Here is a 27,434-nt window from a genome sequence, read left to right on the forward strand (position 1 = left end):
ATATATATTTTTAAATTCTATATATTTTTTAAATAAATTCTCCTCTAGAAAGTCTTTCAGGTTGCCTTCAGAGAGTAGGCTGGAGTCCTGTGGTACAAAGGTGACAGTAAGATATTTTACTGTATATCCTTTTGATGTTTTTGAATTGTCAACAACTGTACACAAATATTATCTTAAAATTCAGTTTAAAATGACACTGTTAAAAACTAGTAAGGAAAGTAATGTATCTGAGAAAAGCAAAAGTAGTGAGTAAAAGAATTTTGTACATTTAAAAATGTGACTTTGGAGATACCTATCTGTGTATTTTAAACCAGGAGATTTGGGATATTTACACCACCTGATAGAAAGCACTGATCTAAGAAATTTGGATTCTGGGTCCAAGTGTGCTACTAATCAGCTATGGGGAAGTCACTCAGACGTCAATTCAGACTTCACCAGGCTTCAGTTTTCTGAACTATAAAATGAGAAGAGTGAACAAATTGCCTTCCAACTGGTGACACCAATAATTCAAAAATAAGTTCTAAAGAAGCATTTTTAAAAGGTTAAATTTATAGTTAAAAAATAAGTGCATTCATGAAAAGAGCAGCCAGCTTGGCTCTCCGTGGGCAAAACAGCACTTGTGCACTGTGAGTACTGCCTCTTGGTGGCAGCATGTTGGAATTGCCATGAAAATTACTGACAGCAGCCAATTAATCTTGCATGCAAAAATGGAATATCCTGTCACAATCACTGTATGGACATTTCTCAACATATAAATATATAGTGGTATCAAAGTCAAAGATAGTTTAAATTCAAGACTATTAAATCATTTGGAAAATTTTTGTTACTGATCTGTAGAAATCTGGCAAGCATAGGTTCTTTATAATTTGTTATAACCTTGGATTGCATGAATTTTAACAGAGGTCAGCAAACTTTTTCCATAAAGCACCAAATAGTGAAGATTTTATGCTTTGTGGCCCCTCAGGTCTCCATTGTAATTACTCAACTCTGCAGTTGTAGCACAAAAGTAGCCATAGACAATATGTAAATGAATGAGGATGGTTATATTCCTGTTCCAGTAAGACTTTATTTATAAGTACAGGTGTTAGACCAGATTTGGCCCAGGGATTGTAGTTTGTTGACCTCTCAATTATAATACACTTCTACCCTAAGTTTCTCTTTGCACAGTATTCTAAGTTACCTAATTGCCTGATTCCCGAATGTGGAAATAATATTCTACATTCTCCAGCCCCTTACCTTCAATCACTTATTTATGAATAACCTACTTTGCAAATGCTACACTTTACCCAATTACCCCGATGCTAACCACATTTTAGTTTTATAAGTTGCTCTCCTTGTTTCTGTTCACTCTGGATTTTTATGTCCTGAACACAAGCAATGATAGTTGTTTCTCTTGCATTCCCTTGCTTGTGTAACCATTGTTATATAATTTCAATCTTTAGCTGAAAATCTTTTGCTCAAATATCTTTTGTACCTAGGGACTCTTGGTCAGCCTTGTTTAAAATCTTCAGAATATGATTGGCTAACCTCTTATTAAACATATTCTTCCCTTTTTAAAGTGAAGCTCAACCACTTTGAAAAAGCCACTCTCCTCAAAGAGCAAGTAGGGTCTGACTTAGAATTTGTCTTGGCAAATCATTTGTAAAGATAGATACTGGTCTTTGAATTTAGTGCATCCCTGGAGAGACCCCTGTCTTAGCCAGGAAAATTGGCAACAAGCTTTACCTGAGTTGTAATACCTGGCTCCAGTTCCAGATAATTCCCTCACAACCTCAATCCAGCTCTCCCCCTTGTCCTTTTCCTTGAAGCCCTCTTCAGTCTCTACCCTTTCTCCTCTCTCAACATTTCTAAATTCTAAAACTTCACCTGCCATGGACCAACTTGATATTGGCAAAGCTCTTCACTTATATGCATGAAAACTGATAGATTATTGAGATTTACTACATGCTTTGAATTCACTGCTTTTCCTATCCAGCAATTTAGCTGTAGCCCTGGATAAAGGTGATTTGTGTGATCCATCTTGCTTTATGTCTCACTTGACATTCTGCCTTTTTCATGACAGGTTGCTGAATGCTATAAAGCCAGGACTTGTTAAAAAGATCAATAGATTGCCTACCCCCATTGCAGGACTGGTGAGTATGTGGAATTGAGATTTATTTTCCAATATTCCTTTGCTGTAACCTAGGGGTCATGACAGTACCATTTATTACAGTTCTCTCCCACAATATATATTCCACTTGAATGAGAACGCATTGAATCCATTAAACGAAGAGGTCACTTAAAATGAAAGATTGCAGTCATGCCTAAATGGCATGTTAATCTTTGTTGGTGTTTTTTCCATGAGTAATAAGGACCTTCATTCTCAAAGAGCTAAATTTGTTTTGGGGTGAGAGGCTGATAATTAGGTTGACCCTTGGGGGAGGAATGTGATTTTAATTACATTTTCTCATTTCAGTTCATCACTGCGTTCCACTAGAATGGAGGGTAGGGGAGGTAGAGAGAAAGAGAATTTTAAGAGAAAACAATAGTGTCATAATAAATTGCTGTTTTCAATATTATTTAAATACCACAATTGTAGATCAACTATTCTGAAGACATACTGGGACACTAAGGTGGTCTGACATCATCTGGAAAACTGTTTAAACAGAATCCTTGCCCTTCTGAACTTATCCACATAAAATCTAAAACTTACATGTTCATATGTGGTTAGAAGCAGAATATTTTTTTCATGCATTGATATGTCTTGTAATTCTTGGCAACTAATTTTAATTGCTTCATCGATGTTGCCTTTGTGTAGAAAAAGGAAAGAAGTAAAAGATCAGGAAGACAATCAAATTTCAGTTTCGGAAGGAATTGGCATATATGTGCGTGCGCGTGCACATGCACGCACGCACAGAGAGCTGAGGAAGTATATAGCTTGGTAATGACTCACTGATTGTTTCCATTGTGATCACCTTCTGCGCATGTGGTTTTGCAGAAAGCAATGAGAAGAATGTCAAGAATTTAAGCAGGATCCTACATAGACCTTACTGATTGTTGTTAAAAAGCTTCTTAGCCATATCACGATGACTAATTGAAATTAGATGTGACAAAAAACCAATTGTGTTTGAGAACTGTGAGGGGTCCTTGGAGGAAGGTACATGGTTTCAGCAGATTGAATGAAATAGATGTTTTCTGGAAGAACTGCCATTTCTGCGGATGCATTTTATTCCCCATATTGGTTGGTAGTGAACTGGTGATTAGTCGTTAAAAATCCTTCTAATTTTGTTCTTCAGAATCATGTAACCAAGTAAGTTAATATCGAGATAGATACATATATTTGGAAGGAATATATTTGAATAGTTCCATATAATAAATAATATATGAGTATTATATATTAATGTATACATATATCAATTATTTTTAAACATTTAGTAAATTCACCACTTCTAAATGTTAAAGCCAAGGTCTTAATGATCCTGATGAATATCTGTCCCTAAGCCTATGGCAACTTTTTGGACCTTGGAGCTCTGGGGTTTAATGTTATAGAAGCAAAATTTGCAACATAAAACTAAGGAAGGCCTCAGGAAGATCCAGATGAGGAGAAACAAGTCGCTCCCAGTTCAGTAGCTAAAGAGAAAAGGGTTTCGAAACCTCAATTTAAAATGGAAATCATAAATAATTTTAGTAAAATTAACTCTTAGGGGCACATGCATTTGTCTTTATATTATTTCCTATCACAGATCAAATGTTGTTTCTCACATATTGCCTCTGTCTTGGAGCATTCGGGCAACTTGATACAAGAAGGCAAGGTGACCTCATCTTCTTTCCTTCTATTTATGTTCTTGACTAGTATTCCTCTACTTTCTTTTTTCATTTGGATTTCCTTTTCACTTTGTCCTTGCTATCACCTTTTTTTTTTTTTTTGCCCTTTTTCAGTGAACACCTCCCCTACTTACCTTCACCCTGTATCAGTTATATTTTATTTACTAATTTATTATCTTTAGTCCAAAAAAATACTTTCTTAAGTCACCTACTACCCATTCACTAGTGACTCCTGAATCTACAAATCTGGTCAAACTCTTTTTCTTTGCTTCATTTGCCTTCAGATCAACATTTCCACAAAAAGCAGAGCACTAGTTGTGGCCCTGGTGGGAAACAGATTGCCACCCCACAACCCCCTGTTATGTTCATGTACTTCCAGGGTTCTCATGTCGTGCCTGTGCCTCCCTTTCTACACTCATGTTCTTGTCTGTGTCCATGACTTCAGCTTTCCATGATATAGACCCAAAGCAGCATTTCTCATCAAGTACTCTCTCCTAAACTCCAGACCTGGTGTTCTGTCTATTGGACAGTTCCATCTGGATTTCCTACAAGCACCTCAAACTTAACATATTCAAATGAGACTTGAATGACCAGTCCCGTGCACCTATTTCCCAATGTCAGTGAAGGCATCATAGACATGCAGTCGCACCAGTTCAGCTATCAAAGAATTTTCCCATCTGTCTACTTGTCTGTATTTCCTTGGCCACTGCCCCAGAGCAGGCCATCCTCATCTCTTGCCTGGACTATAATAGTTGACTCACAGTTCCGCAAACACTCTTCACTCCCATGAATGATGCCTTTTCTTGTGATATGTGTTATTCATTGAATGTTTTCCCCCTGCTCTTTTTGACAAAATTATATTTGTCTATCAAGATCTAACACAGACTAACACATCTTTTAAGTTAAAAAATAAAAAATTAAATAAAACTAAAGATCTAACACAAAACAGCCTCCTTTGTGAAACCTTTAATATTTATAGTCCATTATGGTCTTTTATTATAGAATAGAGAGAGCATCCCCTGGTATAGGAGAAAATGAGTTAATACTTGAGAGACAGAAAAGTCAGCTCTGTTTTGAAATATATTTTGGAAAGTAAGATTTTAAATAACTATGGTTAACAGTTTGAAATTAAAGGCCTGTAAATGGTTTCGTATTCATGTTAAGACACTATGTCTTTAAGTAGTTGGCCATGATCTAACTTACCGATATCTATAATGGGTCCAAATGATGTTAGATGTCCTGGCAATGCACTAAGAAATCACAACAGTTCTCAGGAAACAATCTGACAAATCTACATTCAGGGACATACTGCAAAACAGCTGGCCTGTCCTCTTCACCACTGTCAGCGTCATTAAAAATACTGCCCCATCCCCAAAAGGCTGGACAACTGTTGTAGATTAAAGATGACTAAAGAAATATGACAGCCTCATGCAGTGCATGATCCTTAATTGGGAAAAAGCAACTATAATAGACATTACTGAGACAATTGGGGAAATTTAAGTATAAATTGAGTATTAGATAATAGTATTCTCTCAGTGTTATATTTCCTGTATGTGATAGTTGTCTTTGTGTATAGAGGAGAATACTCTTGATCTTAGACAGCAAATATATATGCTGTATTCTGAGATGAAATGTCGTGATGTATATAACCAATCCTGAATATGTTTAGCAAAAAATTCTGGGTACATAATATATAATTTCATATACACAGAGATAAGAAGGAAGGAAGGAAAGGAAGGAAGGGAGGGAGAAAGGAAGGGAAGAAGGGTGGAAATGTGGCAAAATACTGTCTCTAGATAAAGGGCGTACGGGGTCATGGTACTATTCTTGCAACCTTTTGGTAGGTTTGAAGTTTTTCAATATAAAAAGTTGAGGATTAAAATACATTAATTCTGTTATTTTCAGGTGAGACATAGGAAACCTCAAGTAATAGATTTGAAGATGGCAGAGATCATCTTGTTAGTAGAGATGCAGCCTTTGTGTGAGGGCATTTTTCAAACAATATTTTCTTCTTCCTAATATTCATGACAGTCAGGAAAGGGCAGGTAGAAAAATCCCTGAAATGCTTCTGAATACATCAGGTTGGATTTTTAACTTTGTCAGGGGTTGACAGGCCACTGACCATCTATTGATCAAGAAGTCTGTAGTAGCAGGGGCCATAGAGCTCTGAGAAATGTGGCCAGAGGGTTTCTATGCCTGGAACCCATGCCCGTGTGTCTTAATGGGCTAGCGTTGAGAAGCCAGTCCATTAAGGTGGCCCAGCTGCTTGACTTGAAGATAAATAGAAAAGTGTGTTTTCACATAGCAATCTCAAATTATAAACATATGTAGATTTACAAAGGCATGAATAGGTGTATTTTAGCCCCTGAGTTAAGCTGTGGTTACAAAGAATTCAGGGGTGAAGGTGTTAAAACAAAGTAGTTGAAAATCATTTCCTGGCAAGAATGCAAAGACCCTGGATCTGGGTCTGCATTTCTTCTGTAACGATTGCTGACATATGAAGCCGTGTGGTGACTGCCTGCAGATGCTTGCATTCTCTTTTAGGTGTTAGTGATACTGTTTGCTGCTGCCAGAGAGAAAGTCCTCAAATTTAGGTCTTGGCATACCAAAGTTTTTAAAAAATGCTGCACTTCAGTCTGCTAGCTTGTCAGTTTTGTACAATCGAGCCACATCTTGAAACTCAATTTAGTGGTCATTAGAGATCATGCTAAATGTTGTTTCATCCCAGGAGCTTTGGGTTTTGTGCAAAAGCCGTGAATGTATGAAATCTTTGCTTATGATTGGAGTTTGGGGATTAAACTTTTTCTTGCACAGATTTGAATTGTGACAGCCATTGTGTGTGCACATATGCACCTGTGAAGTATAATTGGAAATAGATGATATTTGTGGATTCTGCCCCTGAGTGCTGAACCTTCCTAGAGTTGTCATAAAATACTGTTTGATTTTTCCATGGGTCTATGAGGATAAAAGTGATCTGAGGAAAAGACAATTTTACTTCTTAGATGTATCTTAGAAGGACATCTTAGATGTGTTTGTTTTACAGATGAGGACATGTGGGTCCATAAAGGGAAGTTATTTGCCCCACGTTAGACAAACAGTAAAAGATGAGATGGATCCTGAGCCCTGGCCACCCCTCTCCTTGCTTATTACATATCCAGTGTTCCCAGCTGAAGATGGGACACATTTTAATGACAGATTATTTCACCTTTTTTGAAAAAGAGAGGAAGGCAAAAACTCACTTTTTAAGTTCATCTTTTTTTTTCTTTCTGTTGGCCAATACCTACAAATTATCTTTCTGAGCTCACGTATCACTTCTTAGCCTGATGAACGATGGAAATTTGACACTAGCTGAAGGTCAGAAGGATAAGCAGGAATGTGAGTGGTCAGATGATCCTACCATTCAGTACCCTAACCCACTCAGAAACGCATTTTGGGGCAAAGGATGTACTTTTCTCTAATCAAAGATAAGATTTCAAATATGGTTAGAGCTTCCTGCCATGGATAAAAATGTAAGTTTCCATACGTTCTTTGGACTTTAGAAAGCTTTCCAAAGTTATCTGCTTTATTTTATGAAACTGACATCAGAACAGTTGCCATTTCGTTGAGTGAGATCAGAGTAGGGGAAGGGATGAAAGAGCTGTAGAGATTTCCACATTATGAGAAGAATAAAAATATTGTTTTGGACAAAACTAGACATACAAGACTGTTAACCTGAGTAGTACGAGTGAAAAGCCTTTATGTAGACTTCATCTTTTTAGGAAGATAACAATGCAATAAATTGGGGTCCTCGGTGCTTTGGATGTCTAACTGTCAAGAAAGGTTTTCCTGCAAATCCTACCTAAGAATTAGCTCTGGTGTGCCTCAAGTCATCCTGATCAATGTCTTCTCTTTTCGTTTATATTCTTACAACTTCCTTTAGAAGTTCTAGAACTTTTACCTTCCCTCCAATAAGATATATAGATTACCTTAGAAAAAACTGCTTAAAGTTCTGTTCTCTGGGCTCTGTCTCTCCTCCAGTTAAAACTGTTGTTTTTCAGCCAGACATGGTGGCTCATGCCTGTAATCCCTTTGGCACTTTGGGAGGCCAAGGCATGCAGATCACCTGAGGTCAGGAGTTTGAGATTAGCCTGGCCAACATGGTAAAACCCCATCTCTACTAAAAATACAAAAATTAGCCAGACATGGTGGTGTGCGCCTGTAATCCCAGCTACTCAGGAGGCTGAGGCAGGAGAATTGTTTGAACCCAGGAAGTGAGCCGAGATTGTGCCATTGCACTCCAGCCGGGGTTACAAGAGTGCAACTCTGTCTCAAAAAAAAAAAAAAAAGTCTTTTTGTCTGGCCAGGAGGAAGGCAAGGCAGGCAAGAGGGAGGTTAGAGGTGAAAGTTACCACAGTGATAACCATCACGTATCACATTCCTACTCCACCCCAGGTGTAGTGCTAGATCATCCTTCCTAATCTTTACAGCACACCTGGGATGTCATTATTGCTTTACCTTTACTCTAAAGTTCAAAGAAATGTCACCAGCTTTCCAACTAATAAGAGGCAGACTTGGTACTTGAACCTGGGTTTGCCTAGCTCTGTGTCTGTGCCTTTTCCATTGTGTTACACTCTCTCCATTAGACCTTAGGCTATAGAATTTGAATCTCAACACTTTCAGAAAATTTGTTTGGAGACAGCGATGTCTAAGGAGACCTAAGTTGTTAGAAAACAGACTCTCATTTAAAATGTACTAACTCAACCAAATTCAGGAAGTGGCCTTTATGAAAAAGGCACTGCTCCATGTAATATTTCTACCATGGCCACTATCAAATCAGGCTTCACGTGGCCACACCTAACAAGTGATCATAGGAAAGCTTTAGAATTCTTTAATGGAATCTTTAAAAAATATGTCAGAGTGATTTCATTCATAATATGCAACAGAATTTCCTAAAGTGCTCTCCTGTCTCTCTTTCTCTTCTACATTCATTCTCTGTCTCTTTCACACACACACACACACACACACACACACACACCCCTTATACTTGCCAACCCTCCAAAACCTCTCTGTACCCCAGTGACCTCAAATCTTTGAGCCTCACACTGTGCTAGTTCTTGCCTTCCTTGCTTCTTACCCTTTTGTCTGCTATGGCTAACGGTTAGCCCTTTCCAGTGCAAATCAATCCAGCTAGACTCGGCTCCTTTTGCCCCCGATTCTGATTCTGGACAACAAAGACTCAGAGACAGGAAGACAGAATTCTCATTCATGGGTAGGGGGGAAGGAAGGGCTTCGAATAAAAACTCTCATGTGTTTTTCCTGCTACCCTGTGTTCTCTGTAGTAGTAGCATGGTACGACCTGGACTCTCTAGGGGTCGTCCTCCCCTTCCTTAGGGGAACAAGTAAAAACTGGTAGCCGAGTGATGTTCTGTGTGAAGGAGGCATATTTCACTGAGGGAAATGAATAGACATTGTGAAGTTTCTCAGCCAAAATGGAATTTAATGACACACTTTCCTTTATCCTCATCCCTGGCATAGTATGAGAAACCTCGGTTGTGTTCCCACACCACACACAGAGGGAATGCTCAATTTGCTGCTCTCAAGTTTGATGCCAACGCCAAGCCAACGTAGGAGTGGTGGTTAGCATTTTAGTAGGTTTAGCCATGAAAGACTACACACTGCAGGGAAAATCAGCAAAACACATGAGGTCTTTGGTGCATTCCACCTGCGTTCAATTGAAAGGTGGAATATGAACTTGTGGAATCTAAGTTTATTTACCGCCTCCCAGGTTGATAGAGCTTGTATGCTGCTGGTTGAAACAGCCTTCACAGTTAGCTTGTAAAAAATGTACAGGTCATCTTGTGTCCCTCATCTCATAATTTTATATGGCTCCCTACTGAATGTGGAATAAAATCCCAACACCTCAGAAACGTATTTAAGGCTGTTCCTGAGTGAAGGTAACATTTGAGTAACATTCGAAAGTAACATTTATCTCTCACTTTGTACATCATGCTTGGAAACCAGGGCAACAGATGATTCATGACCTAAACCAAAAGGCTTGACCACATGGTGAATACAGTGATAAAAGTGTGTCAGATGGCGAGAGCAATTCTCCACTGTAGGTTGGACCGGGTGAAGGGGAGTTCTGATGCCCACTGGTGTAGGCTGGCTTTTGGTTGTTACTGATGTGCTTGGATCAGACCAACAAGTTAGTCCCCTTGCACATCTTTTGTGGGTATTTGGGAAGACTTAATAAGAATTTTTTGTCCCTCCACTCATCTTGTGGTTTTCTTATTTGGTGAGGGTTTTAGTTATCAATTGCTGTATAACAAATTACCCCAGAACTTAGTGGCTTAAAACAATAACATTTATTATCTCATAGTTCTCATGGGTCAGGAATATGAGCAAGGCTTAGCTGGGTCTGTGGTTCAGGGTCCCTTACAAGGCTGCATTCAGGGTGTTGGTCAGTGTCATTTCCAGGCCAGAGTGGGGAGCTTAGAACTTCCGCTTCTAAGCTCACTCGTGGATATTGGCAGGATTCAGTTCCTCACAGGCTGTTGGCCAAAGCCATCCTTGGTTACTTGCCATGTGGGTCTTTCTATAGAACAGCTTAAGGGTTGCAGCTTGCATCATCGGAGTGAGCAAGCAGGAAAGGCCAGAGAAAGAAAGAGAGAGGGAGGGAGGGAAACAACAAGCGAGATGGAAGTCACAGTCCTTTATAACCTAATCTCTGAAGTGATGTTTTATCAATTCTGCCTTATTCTATTAATTAAAAGCAAGTCACTAGGTCCAGCCCACACCCAAGGGGAGGAGGTTCCACAAGGGTCTGAATGCCAGGAGGAAGGGATCTCTGGGAGCTCTTTAGAAGTTTCTTGTCACAGTGAATGAAATGGTTGTATCCATCTATTGAGCAGCCAGGGCATGGATCTCTCATTCTCCTGAACATGGGCTCCTTGTGCTTATAGGACTTTAAAGATAACACAGTTTTCCTTGGACAGCCTTTCTTGCATGACATCCAAGGTCTTTTTTCTAATTTTCTTCTGCACATATACACCAAATAGAGATGATGTGTTCTCTCTCATGCCTTCCAAGTAAAAATCCACTTCAAGACATAATTCCTGCCTTTTAGGAGACTACTTTCTAGAAGACAAATGTAGAAGAGAGGTCAAATGTAAGGTAGACTGTGAAATGTTGATGAAGCATAACATGCAAGAAATACCAAGGAAGAAATTTTGATTTGTGATTAAGAACTTTGGAAGAGGTGGGATTTGAACAGGGCATCTACAAATAGTGAAGATCATGGAGTTAGAGGAAGAAAAACTAGCTTCAGGGCATGGAATGAGAAAGGCTCTGAGTCAGAAGAACCTGGGTCTTATCTGGAAATGGCTATCATTTGCATTATTTGCACTGGGTCCAGTGGCTGCAGCTGGACACAGAATCCCTGAGAAAAATCCATGCTTGGAAACTGGACCAGGAATAGTAAGCTGAGACCAGAAATGCCATCTAGGGGTGCTTGGACTCATTTTGTGTGCAGTAAGAGCCACTGAAAACAAGGGAATCTTGTGTTCCAGATAACTGAGGTGGCCCTATAGAAAGCTGATTATGGTAAGATACCAGCAATAAAAGTCAAGTAGGAGATAAGTAGTCCGAATGAGAGAGGATGAACACTTAAACCTTAGTAGAAGCAGTGGGATTAGAGATGAGGAGACAGGATTTACTTTTCACTAAATGTAATATGCCATCAATGATGAGACACACCATTTTTAAAAATTATAGCTCATTTTAAAAAGCTGCTAATTCAATGATGACACAATGCTAAGCCACTAGCAATGAAAAATGCATCTTTATTTCAGAGGTTAAAAAAAGTGTACATCTTAGAACTGATGAAATACAACAGATAATCTTAGGAAGATGACATTTGCATTTTGGACTTGAGCAATGTGGAGGATTCTGATGCCATTAATGGGAATCATGGGAACATGGGAATGAGAAATGGGCTCCAAAAGAAAAGATGCATTCTCTTTTGGATATATTGAGTTGGCTATCTCTAAAAGATATTCATGTGCAGATGTCTGGCAGACTATTAGAAATGCTGGTTTGGAACTCAGGGAAAAAGTTACAAAAAAATTGGACTAGGTTAATGAATGGATTATTTTGAAGTTAAATCCTTATGCTTAAGTGTAAATGAAGACTTTTTTTTCCTATAACCACAAGCTATGAAGTTCCCCTCCCCCTTCAAATTATAGTATTGTCTTTGGAGTGTTTGATCCACATTGGCAGGGATTGGGAGAAGGGAGTGAAAAAAAGGAGTTTGAGACTACAGGAAAAGTCATTAACAGTTGCACTTAGAATTGAAAATCATGACAGAAAGACCAGTGCAGTGGCTCTTGCCTATAATCCCAGAATTTTGGGAGGCTAAGGCAGGTGACTGCTTGAGCCCAGGGGTTAAAGACCAGCCTGGCAACATGGCGAAATCTTGTCTTTACTAAAAATACAAAAAATTAGCCAGGCATGGTTATGCATTCCTGTAGTTCCAGCTACTTAGGAGGCTGAGGTAGGAGAATCACCTGGGCCTGGGAAGTCAAGGCTGCGAGCCGTAAATGTGCCACTGGACTCCAGCCTGGGTGATGGGAGTGAGACCCTGTCACAAAAAATAAAAAAGAAAGATTTTCATATAATTGACAATTCATTGAGATATCATGTCCACCCCATCTTGTACCCTGCAGCCTCTCTTATACTAACCCTGATATTTCATTCTTAGTACTAGATGAGTGTATTAGTTTGCTCTGATGGCCATAACAAAGTACCACAGATTGGGTGGCTTAAATAATAGAAATGTATTCTGTCAATTCTGGAGGTTAGAAGTCTGAGATCAAGGTGTGAGCAGAGTGGGTTTGTTCTAAGGCCTGTCTCCTTGGCTCGCAGATGGTTGCCTTCTCCCTGCATCTCCACATGGTCTTTCCCCTGTATGTATCTGTGTCCGTATTTTGCCTTTTTATAAGGACACTGTCATATTGGATTAGGGCCCCCTCAGATGACCTCATATAACTTAATGACCTCCTTATAGTCACTACAGTCACATTCTGAGTTAGAAAGGGTTAGGAGTTCAAGATATGAATTGGGGGAGGGAGGAGGAGACAATTTAGCCCATAACAGTGGGTTAGCCAGCTAAGCCCTTAAATTCTTATTCACATGTGTTTTGAATGCCTAGACTTGCTAGCTGAAGTCTAATATCCTCTTTCTGCACCACAAACTATTTTTCCAAATTTGTTTCCATAATTATTCTGTGTCTCTGCCGAAGTGGAAGGTTATATATAGCAGTGCTGTAAAGCTTTTTTCCCCCCTTCATTTTTTTTTTCCCTTTCCTGTTCCCGAAAAAAAAAAAAAAAAATGCCATTCTTTGAAGAAAGAAACCACTTGTTCTCCCTTATCTTTCGTTGAGCAGCGTTTAGCAGAATTTGTGACATTACATCAGTTCCTCACTTTTTTCCCTTAGGAATAAACCTTCAATTACAAACTATGAGCAAAAAATATATAATAGCAGGAAACACATATTTCAGCCGAAGTCTGACTTCTTTTTTTCCATAGTTATAACTTACCTAGAGGATAACTTTCTGCGGAACTAATTCTTAGCATGTATTCCAAACCCAAGTTTATAGGGATTTTATTGTTTGACAACAGGAAAAAAATACCACCAAATATATGAAAGTATCATTTGAAAGAGGAGACCATGCTAGGCTGAAACAGCACTTCTCTTAAAACGTGCCTTCCTCTGGATTGTTTTTATAGGAAGTTTGCCTTGGCAAGCGTTTCAAAAGAACTCACTAGTCACCTCTCTTGTAATTAGCTGGCTTTCTGCTAGAATCTTAGGTCTACCTTCATCTCAAATGGGTGCAAAAATTAATTCCTCTCTGTCACTCTGTCCACAGTATAAAATACTAGATTCCTGAGTAGCTTGATATCTAATTTTTCCTTTCTATAATTTAACTATATTCAGTTTAAGGTTTTGATTGAACTTAAACATAACATTAAAAAATGGGATGATCGATATAATGTTATAGGAGTGGTCCTTTCCCTCTTTTCCCTCAGGGTTAAAAGAATGGTACTTTTTCCTCACAAAAATCTGTATCTCCAGCCATGGAAAGAATATCAGACAAACCTAAATTGAAGGATATTCTATAAAATACCCGACCAGTATTCTTCAAAACTGTCAAGGCCATCAAAAGCAAGGCACGTCTGAGAAACAAGGAAGGTCCAGAAAAAGTTAAGGAGACATAATGCTTAAATATCATATGGCATTCTAGATGGGATCTTAAAACAGAAAACACATATTAGGGAAAAACTAATGAAATCCAAATAAAGCATAGATTTAGTTAATAGTAGCGTACCAGTGTTTATCCATTAACTGTGATAAATGTACCATAGGAATGTAAGATGTAAGACATGACTTATACTGAAACTCTGCATATTATCTTTGTAGCTTTCTATAAATCTAAAACTATTCTAAAATAAAAAGTTAACTTAAAATAGGATGAATGACAATAAAGATAAAAGAGCATAATGCAAGGAAACTATGAAATAGGCAAAGAAATACAGAAGTTATTAATAAATATTAAATGTCAGCCTACCGCTTGATGTATTCGTATCAATAAATGGCGGGATACCAGTGAGTCCATTGGCATATTAATCCAATAAACTTTTATAAATGATGAATTGGTTGTAAACATTGTGTTTTATAGCATTTGAAAATTCCAAATGGTAACTCCGCACACGATGCTTCTGCTCACATATTTCAGCATCCTGTTTTTAGAATCTGCAGAAAGAAATATTTCATGTCCTTTAGGGAGGTTTAATAAAAAGCAACAGGTGGAAAATGGATTTTGCAGTAGCATGAACAGCCATAACCATAAATACTAGTACCTCGGAATTATACCAGCAGAGGACTGTAAACACATTAATCTCCCAGCAGTGCAGAAATTCCATTCTCAGATGTCATCTCAATTTCAGGCACAAAGATTGAATGCCTCTGTTTAAATTCAAAACACTGAATGGATATGATGATCCTTTATTTTCATGGGGATTCATGGAGTGAGTTTACCAGTTTCCTCATCTATAAGATGGGGTTGATAAATCCCATTTCAGTATTCTGGGATTAAATGAGATGATATACATAAAATACCTAATATGATAGATAGTACACAGGATGTTTTCTTTTCTTTCTTTCTTTTTTTTTTTTTGAGACGGAGTCTCGCTCTGTTGCCCAGGCTGGAGTGCAGTGGCGGGATCTCGGCTCACTGCAAGCTCCGCCTCCCGGGTTCACACCATTCTCCCGCCTCAGCCTCCGAGTAGCTGGGACTACAGGCACCTGCCACCACGCCCGGCTAGTTTTTTGTATTTTTAGTAGAAATGGGGTTTCACCATGTTAGCCAGGATGGTCTCGATCTCCTGACCTCGTGATCCACCCGCCTCAGCCTCCCAAAGTGCTGGGATTACAGGCTTGAGCCACCGTGCCCGGCCAGGATGTTTTCAATAAATGGTAATTTACTACTTATTATGCTCATGAACATTAGCAGGGCCTTGGAATCTCAGAACTAGAAGCCACTTGGAGATTTACTTTTTGAAACACTATTATTTTACAAACAAGGAAACTGAGACCAGAAAGTGGTAACTTGCCTGGAGTCAGGCAGCAACTTTGTTTCAGAGTTGGGACTTGAGTCTTTGTTCCTCAGGTCCCACTTGGGTGCTTTTTCCAGATCCAGATTTCCTGACAGTACTGCAAACCTACTGTGTGCTAGTGGCTGACACAAAGCTCTCTGCAGAATTCCAATCTTGGCATCTCTACCTCTGAAGATGCCATTCCCCTTCCTCAGAGGGAACGGGCTTCTCCGCCTCCCTCTCCAATAGGTGTGGCAATCAGCTGTCTTCCAGTTCCCTTTCACTGCATCAGCATTTCAGCCACTGCAGCCTGCTTGTGGACAGAGCAGGGTTGGCAGTGGTGACGACCGTTTTGGGAAAGGAAATGTAAGGGCATTTCGGCTGCCGTGCTGGGGCTGACTAGGAGCACACAGGAGACATGCCCCTCCCATCTCCCAGAGTGGGTCGGCTGGAGTTCATTGTGGAGTGTGAGGACAAGTGGGGGTAAGTAAAATACGTTGTATAAAATATAGATGCTTAGGGGTATCCATGATGGAAAGAAGGAAGCTATTTAGACTTTAAAACTTGGTTTAAAAAAAAGTTACTTTTTATTCACTTATTAGTATGGCGAAAATAATATGAAAATTACTTTCCTGTGGATTCATCTTGTCCTTTGATAACTGTTAGCACCTGTTGCTTTTAATTAAGCTTTTCCCCCTTTAAATTCCCTAAGGAAAGCATTGTTTTTTATTTTCCAGTATGTGGTAGAAGACACATAACTCTATTAGTTTAGTCAAAATAAAAGGGATTTTTGAGAATTTTGAGAATGAAAAGCAACTTAGCTACATTTTTAAGATGTGGTCCAGCAGCACTTGGTGTCATGGGGGAGATGTGGCTGTATTCATGGGGGAGCTGCTTCACCTGAGCCCCGGCCACATTCTGCTCCTGACTCTACGGACCCCTTTGCTTTTTAAAAACTTCCGTATCTTAAAATGAGGATGGAAAGAAGTGAGGAGGACACTGGGGAGGCAGGGAGGAGTCTGGAGGGAAGGGCTGCGTCTCCAGCCTTGCCCACTTAGTCCTTGTCCTTCAAAGTCACTATTTACTGCAGGCCAGGAAAGGAATGGGGGTTATTTCTGGACAATTGTATCATAAAATCCCGTCAGACCTGTCTGAATGCTAAACGCTCCATGGCACTGGTTATCCAGGGGAAGAAAATTTTCCTTAGCCAAATTTATGAGACTGGGTTGAAAACCAGGTTGAAACAGAACCTGGCGAATCCCCATGGCAAAATGATTCATCTTGTGGAGTCGGAAAATCTATTTTTATCACCTTTATTCAGCCAGCTCCTGATTTTGATTCTCTCACTGAGCTACGGCCATTTCCTTCATGGTGCTGAATAGACCAAATGTCTCAGGAGTCTGAAACTTCTCTCCCCCAACTCCCAGTGTGGCTGATTCAGCAGCCCTGGGAAAAGGGGTTTGTCCTGTACTGCACGGGGTGGGTTCTGCACAAGGTGAAGGTCAAATAAAACCGAGAGGCTGCAAGTGTCAGCAGCCGGCCTTTGACTCAGGAATCCTGCCTGAGGGTATGTGCCACTCTGCTCTCCTGCTCTCTCTGTAAGGTGACTAGAAGGTGACTGGGCAGCTGTTAACTCCTCCAATTTTGAAGACCTTCCCAAGGGAAGAAAGGGCAAGAATAAGCCACTCTCCTTATAGCTGCCTTTGCATCTCCTCAATCTAATCATCGGGCAGAGAGGGACTTCCTGGCATCATTGTATTCATTTTCCCATTTCCATTTAGTTCTATAACTATGCATTCCAGGCTGCTACATAGTCCCAGCTGGTTCTTGCTGGAGTCCCAGCTAATGCTGGGAGGAGTGGCAATTGCTTTCTATAATAAGAAAGTTGAAAGGATAAAGATATGGAAGAAGAACTCACTCTTGAGTTTCCTTTTCTAATGGATTCAGCATGCTTACTCTCTGGGAGCTATAACAAATGGTGATTAGGAAAGCAACAGGAATGTTGACTAGATAGGAGCAGTGACCATGGCTGTTGGGGGCATTCCCTGCACCTGGTATATAGTAGGCACTCAATAAATATTTGGGAAATGAATGGCCAGGATACTGTTCCGCACAGGCTTCAGTTGGCCTTCTTGACAGCTCTCCTTCAGGACGTAGTATGCAGGGCAGCTGGGAGCTGACATTCTGGAGTGAGACGGCCTGAGTTCAAATCCTGGATTGGCAGCTTCTCAGTTGTGTGCTGATCTTTGGCACGCAGCACAATCATTTGTTTCCTTGTCTGTAAAAATGGACGTAAGATAGTAACTACCTTATACGGTTTTCATGCAGAGTAAATTAATTAACATGGGTAAAGAGTATAGATATTTTTTTCTTGTCATGTGGTTCAAGATATGAAGAAGAAGAAAAGTAGGAGTAGGAAAAGAAGGAGAAAGAGGAGGAGGAACTTTGGCTATTGGGATAAATTTGGGACCCTTTGAGATTTTGGCCCTGCCTTTTAGGTGGAATAATTCCCTAAACCATGATTCAGTGATGTTTAAACCTTCTACTGTCCTATAGAGAGAATAATTTGAGAATAAAAGAATAAAATGGTCCAGACATGGTGGCTCATGCCTGTAATCCTAGCACTTTGGGAGGCTGAGGCGGGTGGATCACCTGAAGTCAGGTGTTTGAGACCAGCCTGACCAATGTGGCGAAACCCTATCTCTACTAAAAATACAAAAGTTAGCTGGGCATGGTGGTGGGCACCTGTAATCCCAGCTACTCAGGAGGCTGAGGCAGGAGAATCGCTTGAACCTGGGAGGTGGAGGTTACAGTGAGCCCATATCGCACCACTGCACTCTAACCTGAAAAGAAAAAAAAAAAAAAGAGTAATAAAATGGATTTCAGGGGGAAAATGATGACAAATTATTGCCACGAGTTATTGAACTCCTGCTCCTTGCCAGGTACTAACCATATTCAGTGTTGAAACAAACTGTCAGTCCTTGCCCTGATGGACGCTGCAGTTGACTCTCGAGGGCTGCTGGGCACTGTGAATTCAATGGTTCAGCGAACACAGCTGCTACATTCCTTGTTCTCTACCTTTTAAAAAGGAATGTTGAGTGGATCTAGAAGGATGAAGCTTCAAACTTAGCTCCCAACAGGGAACGAGGGGTAAGGAAGTAGGGAGAGATTTGTGTGTGTATAGAGTGGCAGACGAAGTCTAACTGTACAGCAGTATAAAGGCAGTGAAAGAAATGTAGACATGGTCATTGGACTGAACCATGAAACTGAAGGGAAATCCAAAGCAGTGATGTATCATCAACCTGTGAAATGTAAAGAAGCACATTAAGTAGTGAAAGAGTGAAAGAACCAAAGCAGTTGTTGTAATGATATAAAATAAGAGCCTTAACTTATTAGACCCTCAGAGTCCCAAAGCCCAACCTTGGGAGTATAGATTCAGGAAGGCTGGATTCCTTTGGCATCCTCTCTTTTCAGCTGTGGGTACTGCCACAGCAGGTGAGCTTGTGTTTGGTCCCTTTCAGAGCCTGGAGTCTCCCATCTCTTGGAAATACAAGGGTATGTATGAGCTAGCAACTCCCATCTGGCTTAGATGGTCTGTGGAACATTCTGTTTTAATTTGGTGAGTCCTTTTTTGACTCTAGAGTCTTCAACAGTACCTGCCCTTCACACCGTTCTCTCACCTTTGCCAGATCTGCTTTTGAGTAGCAGTTTTATCCCTAGATGTCTTATAGCCCAGACCTGGTAAATCACCAATGTGAATTATAGAATGGAATCATTTTTCATCCTGCTTTCATCCCAGTGGTGGATTAATTTTTTGGATCTCTGTTTTCTGTAAGCAGTCATTTCTTCCACAGCAGCCATCTGTGAAGAAACAGAGCTTACGAAATGACTGGGGCATGTTTTACATGGCTGTGCTCTGTTCCTTCTGTTTGATTCCCATGTAAGCTTTGGCAGTGATTTCCACAGGCATTTCTGTGGGAGGTGCTGGAGAATGACTTTGGTAAACAGCCCCTTGGCTATTGTTGGCTCTTTCCCTGCAAATACCATAAAGGACACAACTTGAAAAGTCGCTGTGGTTTCTGAGCCCCTCCTTGGGCCGACCCCAGGTCTGACATCTGAAAAGCTGAACTCAGCCATGCTTGTGGTAGAGCAGCGATGTGGACTGGGTCTGTGTTTGCCTGGCTTCTTCTGGACCACTCTGGGATGGATGGGAGCTCTGACCATAGAACTTACTCCCCTCCCCTCATTACACATCCTGGGATTTTCACACTAGCCCTCAATCTGCTGGAGTCTTTTTAGATAGAATCTCATTTCATCTTCCCCATTTCCATTTCAGGTTTTCATTCCACTAAGAATGGAGTGGCTGGTTCCATTAAGAACCAGCCTTAGGAGTTCTCAATGTATTGATTTTATTTACACTGCTAGTGTTACATTTTGTTTTTAGGAATATGGAGAAGCTTAGGGAATTTTTGGACATATGTTTTTCTTTCTTTCTTTTTTTTTCCCTAATGGCCAGAGGATTCTGCTCTCAAATTACTCAATCAGGGTAATTAAGGACTAAAAAAATTTAAATGTGTGAATTTAATGGTAAAAACTTGAAGGAAAAACTACCTTCCTTATAGGAAGAAGAGAAAAATTGATATAAATAAACTTGTTAGAAAGAGAAAACTGATTTACCAGCAACTGAACACCATTTTGTTTCTTGATTTTTTTTTGCCATTAAATAGGCTATGCTATTTCCTGAAGTTGACCCATTTTCCTTGCTTCTGCCAACACTCCCTTAAGATAAGCATTTATGAAGTTTATTCCATGCTAATATTTCAATTGTTTCCAGAATCCATCCCATCACAGCAGCTTCCATACTGCCAGGGATCTTGACGTCAGTATTTCCTGAAGTTAGAGGACGGTCTTACATGTATGTAAGTGTAGGTATCTATAGTAAGAGAGAACAACTTGCTATATAGTGCTTATATGAGTCAATGCCATTAAAGTGAAAATAAGAACTAAAAAAATTATAACATTGTCCTCACATTATTTTTAAAGCATTATCTGTTTTGATGCTGGCAAAACTGATTACCTTATATAATGGCCAAAGGAACTATTCACTTTCAAGAAATAAGCAACTAGCCTGTCTTTGTTTTCATCAGCGTGTTTTTTGGTGACTAATATGTTGATTTGATGAAAGCTAATTGCACAAACTTGCGATTTGTGGGGAAGAAAGTAACACATTGAACTATGTCTAACAGATGTGGGTGTTCATTCCATTGGTGGATCCAGCACTTTCTTCCTCAATAAAGAGTATTTGTTCCTAAAATAACTGGTGTCCTTCAGGGCATAGAATGTCTAACTCAGCTAAAGGTATTTAATTTATATTATAAATGTACATATATATTTTATGAATTTTAATAGAAATATGTTAATTTATATTTATACATTTAAACATAAAAACATAAAATACATGAAATATGTTTGAGTGTATTGTTAGGGACATCTTTGGGCTCCTGTGGATATACTGTTTTTTCCCTAACATAACTTACATTTAAGAAAATTGTATTTTTTCATGAAATTTACTCAAGTAAGACTGTAGGCTGAGTTTAATGTATATGACAACTTAACTTTTGGCCCATATTGCACCAAGTTAAAGCTTTCTTCTTTGTCTTTCAGCACAAGAATAAAAGCTGGCATACTATCCGATAGACTGAAATGTGTCCTCACAGTCATTTTGACTACCTTATGAGCATGATTAATTGACAACATGTTGTTACTATCTTAATTCTTTGGTCTGAGTCTCAGCTCCTGTGTCAGACCTCTGAGTCCCAAACGTAGCACCACAGTCTGGGTCTTCACATCTTGGCCAGGTTTCTGTTAAAAAAAACAAAGGTGCCTCTGTGTTATACTTTTATGGAGCACATGTGGTGTGTATTTATTTTGTGATAGGTTTTTATCACTTGGTAGAAAGATGTTACTGTATCTTAAGTGAATGTTCGTTTTCACCCCGTTGCTCCACAGACCCTAGTTGTTTCTTTCCATGGGCGATGGATTTTTAGGAGAATGTTCATAAACCTGCTATGAAAATCTTTCTTCTCCAGATGTTTACTTCTGTATTTTTATCTGAAATTCAACCTTTTCACCTATGGACATGCTTCCCTGCAGCAAAAAACACGACAAACTCTTTGTCTTTATATTTCAGACTCCCCACCCATTCCCCCCTGCCCTGAGCCTTCTCAATTCCAAACCTATGATTATGCTGGATGCTTTACATGTTATGCTCCAGCTTGTAATGGGCCAACTGAAAGATAAACTGCTATTAAATACATCTATGACTCTTTTGAGCACAAATAGAGCTGCTGAAAGAGTTTAAAAACATAGTGACTCCTCGAAAGACTGTGAACATTCTTGAACCCTTTGAATCAAAGTGAATTTTCTTCACACTCTGTGTGTGGGTATACACTGAAACTTATAAGAAAGAACCTCAGTAGCAAGATATTTGAAGCCTTTTGTGTTCTTAACCCTGCAAGGTTTTTCTTGGCAAGACTTGAAGAAAATGTAGCTGTCGTCTATTTTCTGCTCCTGTTGAGGGGAGCAGTTGAGTCTGGGAGGCCTCTGATGTGTTGGGGAGAAGTCTGCAGAGTAGAGAAGAGCCCAGAAGCTCCAGGTGCACAGTGATTCCCTAGTTATTCCATTACCTAGTTACCTGGTTTTCTATTACCTAGTCACCTAGTTATTCCATTCCATTCAACCTCCTCTCCAAGCAAGGCTGGGTTGTTCTTCTATTTTGATCTTTTCTCATGTGTCTCTGTTGCTGTGGAGCTGCGACATCAAAGCCTACCCCAGACCACACGTGTCTTCTGTTGCCACTACGTTTCCCTCTGGACACTGGATCAGCCCTACTGCCATTAGGATGCTTGTGCTTTCCAGGAAGCCTCAATTTATCTGTGCTGGGGCAGCTGCTGAGGACTACACAAGCTTTGCTGTCATGGGTTTAGCCTTCAGGGACTCCCCCACTTGCCTAAGTTACGTCTTGGGTCCTTGATTGAAACTCCAGTTGCCAAGTAATGAAGATACAGAATTTTGCATTGATCTCTCTTCCCTTTGCCATCTTACATGTTTCCATTCTGAAAAGAACTGCTCTGAACTGGCAAATGCCTACAAGGGACTTCAGTGTCATAGGACAGGCTACTTTGACTCCTTTGTATAACCTCAGAGTCACTGCCAGTACAAGGGTAAAACAGATTTTGTTCATCATACTCAAATTCAGTGTGATGTGAGCTGTTGGAATGCTAAGAAAAACTTAGAGATATTTTTAGCCAAAATGAAATATTTTGATGCCTATCGCTCACCTGAAAATTTTCCCTGATTGGCTATTTCTAGATTTTTAGCAGCTTCACAAAGGGGTATTGTGTTTGAGTCGGAAGAGAAAAATATTTTTATTTCCTGTCCTTGACGTTTAGTGGAATTGATAAAAAGCATCAAGGATCTTTGAGTTCTGGATCTCCTGCAAAAAAACAGATTATGTAAGAAAGGACTTGAATGGTTTTTTCCTGTTTGTCAGTATGAGGGGAGAGTTACTGTGGAAAGTGAAGGGCAGTGATCAGCAGGATTGGAAAACAAAGAGCTTTACTAGAAAATCACAGCAAGGGTGATCAGGCAGTTACCCTATTATCTGGCTCTAAACTTAATATTGACATTGACAACCGCTTTTACATCCTCCCCCCAACATAGTTAACAGGCTCCTTACTCATTCCTGAAAAGGCACTGTAGCAACTTGAGTTGTAGGGTTGTTGGAACTACCTGATGTTTTATTACATGGTTATTTAATCAATAAATGATTGAGTGATCATCTCATGGCTGATCAGAAAGTATTCATTAAAAAAGTCATAGGTTTAACTTTTTTAAAAGTCAAGTCAATGCAGAGCTTATGTATTTGAGCAGTTGGAAGACAAAATATTAATATGTTTGGTTAAGGATATCCATTTCATTTCATACTTGGCAGTTAATTTTTTTTTTTTTTTTTTGGCCATAGTTTACATGGTCCAACTGTTAGGTTGGTTAAATTTGCCAATATGAAATATTAACAATGGGGTGAATGCTTTATGAAAACAAATTGTTTCTGCTTGGTCTACCTGTTTATTCATTCATCAAGATTTCCCAGGCTCTGTCAACTGATTTCTAAGCAGACATTTGATGATATATTGTTATAGGAGTAAATAATATGTTATAGAAATAGAAAACTGCCTTCCATGTAGAGTAGAAAGAAGCCTTCATTGGTCTGTTTTTTTTGTTGCTGTTGTTTTTTTTGAGATGGAGTCTCACTCTGTCACCCAGGCTGGAGTGCAGTGGTGTGATCTCAGCTCACTGCAACTCCACCTCCCTGGTTCAATCAATTCTCCTGCCTCAGCCTCCCGAGTAGCTGGGAGTACAGGCGTGTGCCACCATGCCCAGCTAATTTTTGTAATTTTAGTAGAGATGAGGTTTCACCGTGTTGGCCAGGCTGGTCTCAAATTCCTGAGCTCAAGTGATCTGCCTCCCTTGGCCTCCCTTGGCCTCTCAAAGTGCTGGGATTGTAGGCATGAGCCACCGTGCCCAGCCTGTATTTTTTTAAATAAAAATAATCCTTGGATAACTGTTTGTTGTTCTGTTACACTTGTCTATCTATAGAATGAAATCAATGTGGTTTTTTTTTCTCAACTTTCTTTTTTATTCTTCTTTAGCCCCATCATCCCATCTCTTTGTTCCTAAGTCTTTCAAATGCTTTAACCACACTATTTTCTTACCTGATTCTCTGTTCCACTTAGCATGTTATTCCAGGCAATGAATGTGTTGCTTCCCCTGTGATAGATTATGGCACTAAAATAGTAATGAGCTTTAGTACAATAGGAGCAAAAATTACTCTCCTAGGTAAGCCCCATTCTTCCCCTAGCTCATTTCAGTGTTCCATTAGCCACAGAAATGCCAAGGATTCTACATACCTACATATATATGTATATATGGAGAGGGAGAGAGACAAGCAAGAGAGAGAAAAAGAGAGAGAGGTTGAGACCGAGATTGAGACAGAGAGAGCTATTTCCCTGTCAGTTCTTTATTACTGGAAGGGTCAAAGATTTGCAAATGGAGATTTTTCTTTACATCTTCTTCTTCCTATTATCCTTTTTTGTAAACAATGTTTATTTTATTTTTAATTGACAAGTAATAATTATATATATTTCTGGGGTACAAGGTGATGAGGTGCTCTTATGTCTATACAGTGTGGAATGATCAAATCAGGCTAATTAACATGTCTGTCGACTTATTCTTTGTGGTGACTTATTTCTTTGTGGTGAGAACATTTAAAATCTACTCTTCACACAGTTTTGACATATATATTGTTATCCGCTGTAGTCGCTATGCTGTCTAATAGATCACTAGAACATACTCCTCCTGTCTAACTGGAATTTCATGTGCTTTGACTAATATGTCACCTTTCTCTACCCACCCCTTACCTCCTCCTCAGCCTCCAGTAACCCCCATTCTACTCTCTACCTCTATGAGTTTGGCTTTTTTAGATTCCACATATAAGTGAGATCATGTGGTATCTGTCTTCCTGTGCTTTTTATTCTTTTTTTTTTTTTTTTTTTTTGAGATGGAGTCTTGCTCTGTCACCCAGGCTGGAGTGCAGTGGCACGATCTCTGCTTACTGCAAGCTCCGCCTCCCAGGTTCACGCCATTCTCCTGCCTCAGCTTCACGAGTAGCTGAGACTACAGGCGCCCGCCACCATGCCCGGCTAATTTTTCGTATTTTTTAGTAGAGACGGGGTTTCACCGTATTAACTAGCATGGTCTCCATCTCCTGACCTCGTGATCCGCCCGCCTTGGCCTCCCAAAGTGCTGGGATTACAGGCGTGAGCTTTTTATTCTTAAAGATATCAACTGCAGAGGCCCAGCTTTATCCCCTGTCTTAGCCACTTCCCAGCCCAGGGTGACCTTGGGCTAATAATTTAATTTTACTCTAAGTTTCACATGTTTTCATCTGTAAAATGATTAACTATACTACTGACCATAGAAGACCATTGTAAGGATTAAATGAGCTAACATATATAATAAAATATACAGATATTATGAATATATATGCATACATAATATATACAGATATATACAGATATATGTATATTATATATCAATGTATAATAGTATACATATATACATATATAATATGTACTTTATAAATATATACATAAATAATATATAAATATATAAAATATAAACATACATATATACACATTATAAATGAATACAATATAATATACATTATAAATATATATAATGTTTTATAACATATAATATGTGTGCGTGTGTATATATATATAAAACAATGAGTACATTTACCTAGTGCATGGTATGTGCTCAGAAAAAGATGACTGTAGTAATGGTGCTGGTACAGGTGTTAATGTCATTCCTATTCTTCCCTAAACCTCTATTTTCCCATCTATTAAATGGCATAGTAATAGTACTTAACTCATTAATTTGTGAGGAATAAAGGCATATGGATCAACGTAGCATGTTGCCTGGCACATTATAAGGTCTAAGTGAATGGTGATGGATACTTCTTCAGTGATACAGATCATTGTACTTCTTCTGTTTATCTCTACCCTTTGTTTAAGGCTTACACTTTAATCCATAATCTTACCATGAGGCCCTGAAATTACACTAGCCAAGTCAATTTGAGCCAGTGATTTGCTTTCTTCATTTCTGTTTCTCATTTGTAAAATGAGAGTGTTGAACTAAGTACTCTGAATAGTTTCCTCCTCTAAAGTATTTTCACAACCATTTTATCTCACTCAACTCATTTTAAGAAATACTATTAGTTTAGTAAGGTTTTTGGTGGAGCGGGGGCAAAGAGGAGAGCCTCTTTGCCCCCGCTCCACCAAAAACCTTACTAAACTAATAGTATTTCTTAAAATGAGTTGAGTGAGATAAAATGGTTGTGAAAATACTTTAGAGGAGGAAACTATTCAGAGTACTTAGTTCAACACTCTCATTTTACAAATGAGAAACAGAAATGAAGAAAGCAAATCACTGGCTCAAATTGACTTGGCTAGTGTAATTTCAGGGCCTCATGGTAAGATTATGGATTAAAGTGTAAGCCTTAAACAAAGGGTAGAGATAAACAGAAGAAGTACAATGATCTGTATCACTGAAGAAGTATCCATCACCATTCACTTAGACCTTATAATGTGCCAGGCAACATGCTACGTTGATCCATATGCCTTTATTCCTCACAAATTAATGAGTTAAGTACTATTACTATGCCATTTAATAGATGGGAAAATAGAGGTTTAGGGAAGAATAGGAATGACATTAACACCTGTACCAGCACCATTACTACAGTCATCTTTTTCTGAGCACATACCATGCACTAGGTAAATGTACTCATTGTTTTATATATATATACACACGCACACATATTATATGTTATAAAACATTATATATATTTATAATGTATATTATATTGTATTCATTTATAATGTGTATATATGTATGTTTATATTTTATATATTTATATATTATTTATGTATATATTTATAAAGTACATATTATATATGTATATATGTATACTATTATACATTGATATATAATATACATATATCTGTATATATCTGTATATATTATGTATGCATATATATTCATAATATCTGTATATTTTATTATATATGTTAGCTCATTTAATCCTTACAATGGTCTTCTATGGTCAGTAGTATAGTTAATCATTTTACAGATGAAAACATGTGAAACTTAGAGTAAAATTAAATTATTAGCCCAAGGTCACCCTGGGCTGGGAAGTGGCTAAGACAGGGGATAAAGCTGGGCCTCTGCAGTTGATATCTTTAAGAATAAAAAGCTCACGCCTGTAATCCCAGCACTTTGGGAGGCCAAGGCGGGCGGATCACGAGGTCAGGAGATGGAGACCATGCTAGTTAATACGGTGAAACCCCGTCTCTACTAAAAAATACGAAAAATTAGCC

At 39.1% G+C, this 27,434-nt stretch overlaps 1 protein-coding gene across 15 annotated transcripts in view; it reads left to right on the forward strand.

The window, feature by feature from the left end:
- LIMCH1 (LIM and calponin homology domains 1) overlaps window positions 1-27,434 on the forward strand; it is a 349,028-nt gene that overhangs the window by 166,165 nt on the left and 155,429 nt on the right. For 13 of the 15 annotated variants that reach the window (XM_025385019.1, XM_025385005.1, XM_025385009.1 and 10 more), the window contains exon 3: window positions 2,063-2,132. Coding sequence is in view for 12 of the 15 variants with exons in the window: in XM_025385005.1 (XP_025240790.1) it covers window positions 2,063-2,132 (70 nt within the window). In the remaining 3 variants the exon portion in view is untranslated. Of the gene's footprint in view, window positions 1-2,062; window positions 2,133-15,725; window positions 15,919-27,434 lie in introns of those variants that run through there. The other 2 variants (XM_025385002.1, XM_025385022.1) reach the window with 1 other exon arrangement.

Source organism: Theropithecus gelada, chromosome 5 (genome assembly GCF_003255815.1).
Source record: "Theropithecus gelada isolate Dixy chromosome 5, Tgel_1.0, whole genome shotgun sequence".
NCBI lineage: Eukaryota > Metazoa > Chordata > Mammalia > Primates > Cercopithecidae > Theropithecus > Theropithecus gelada.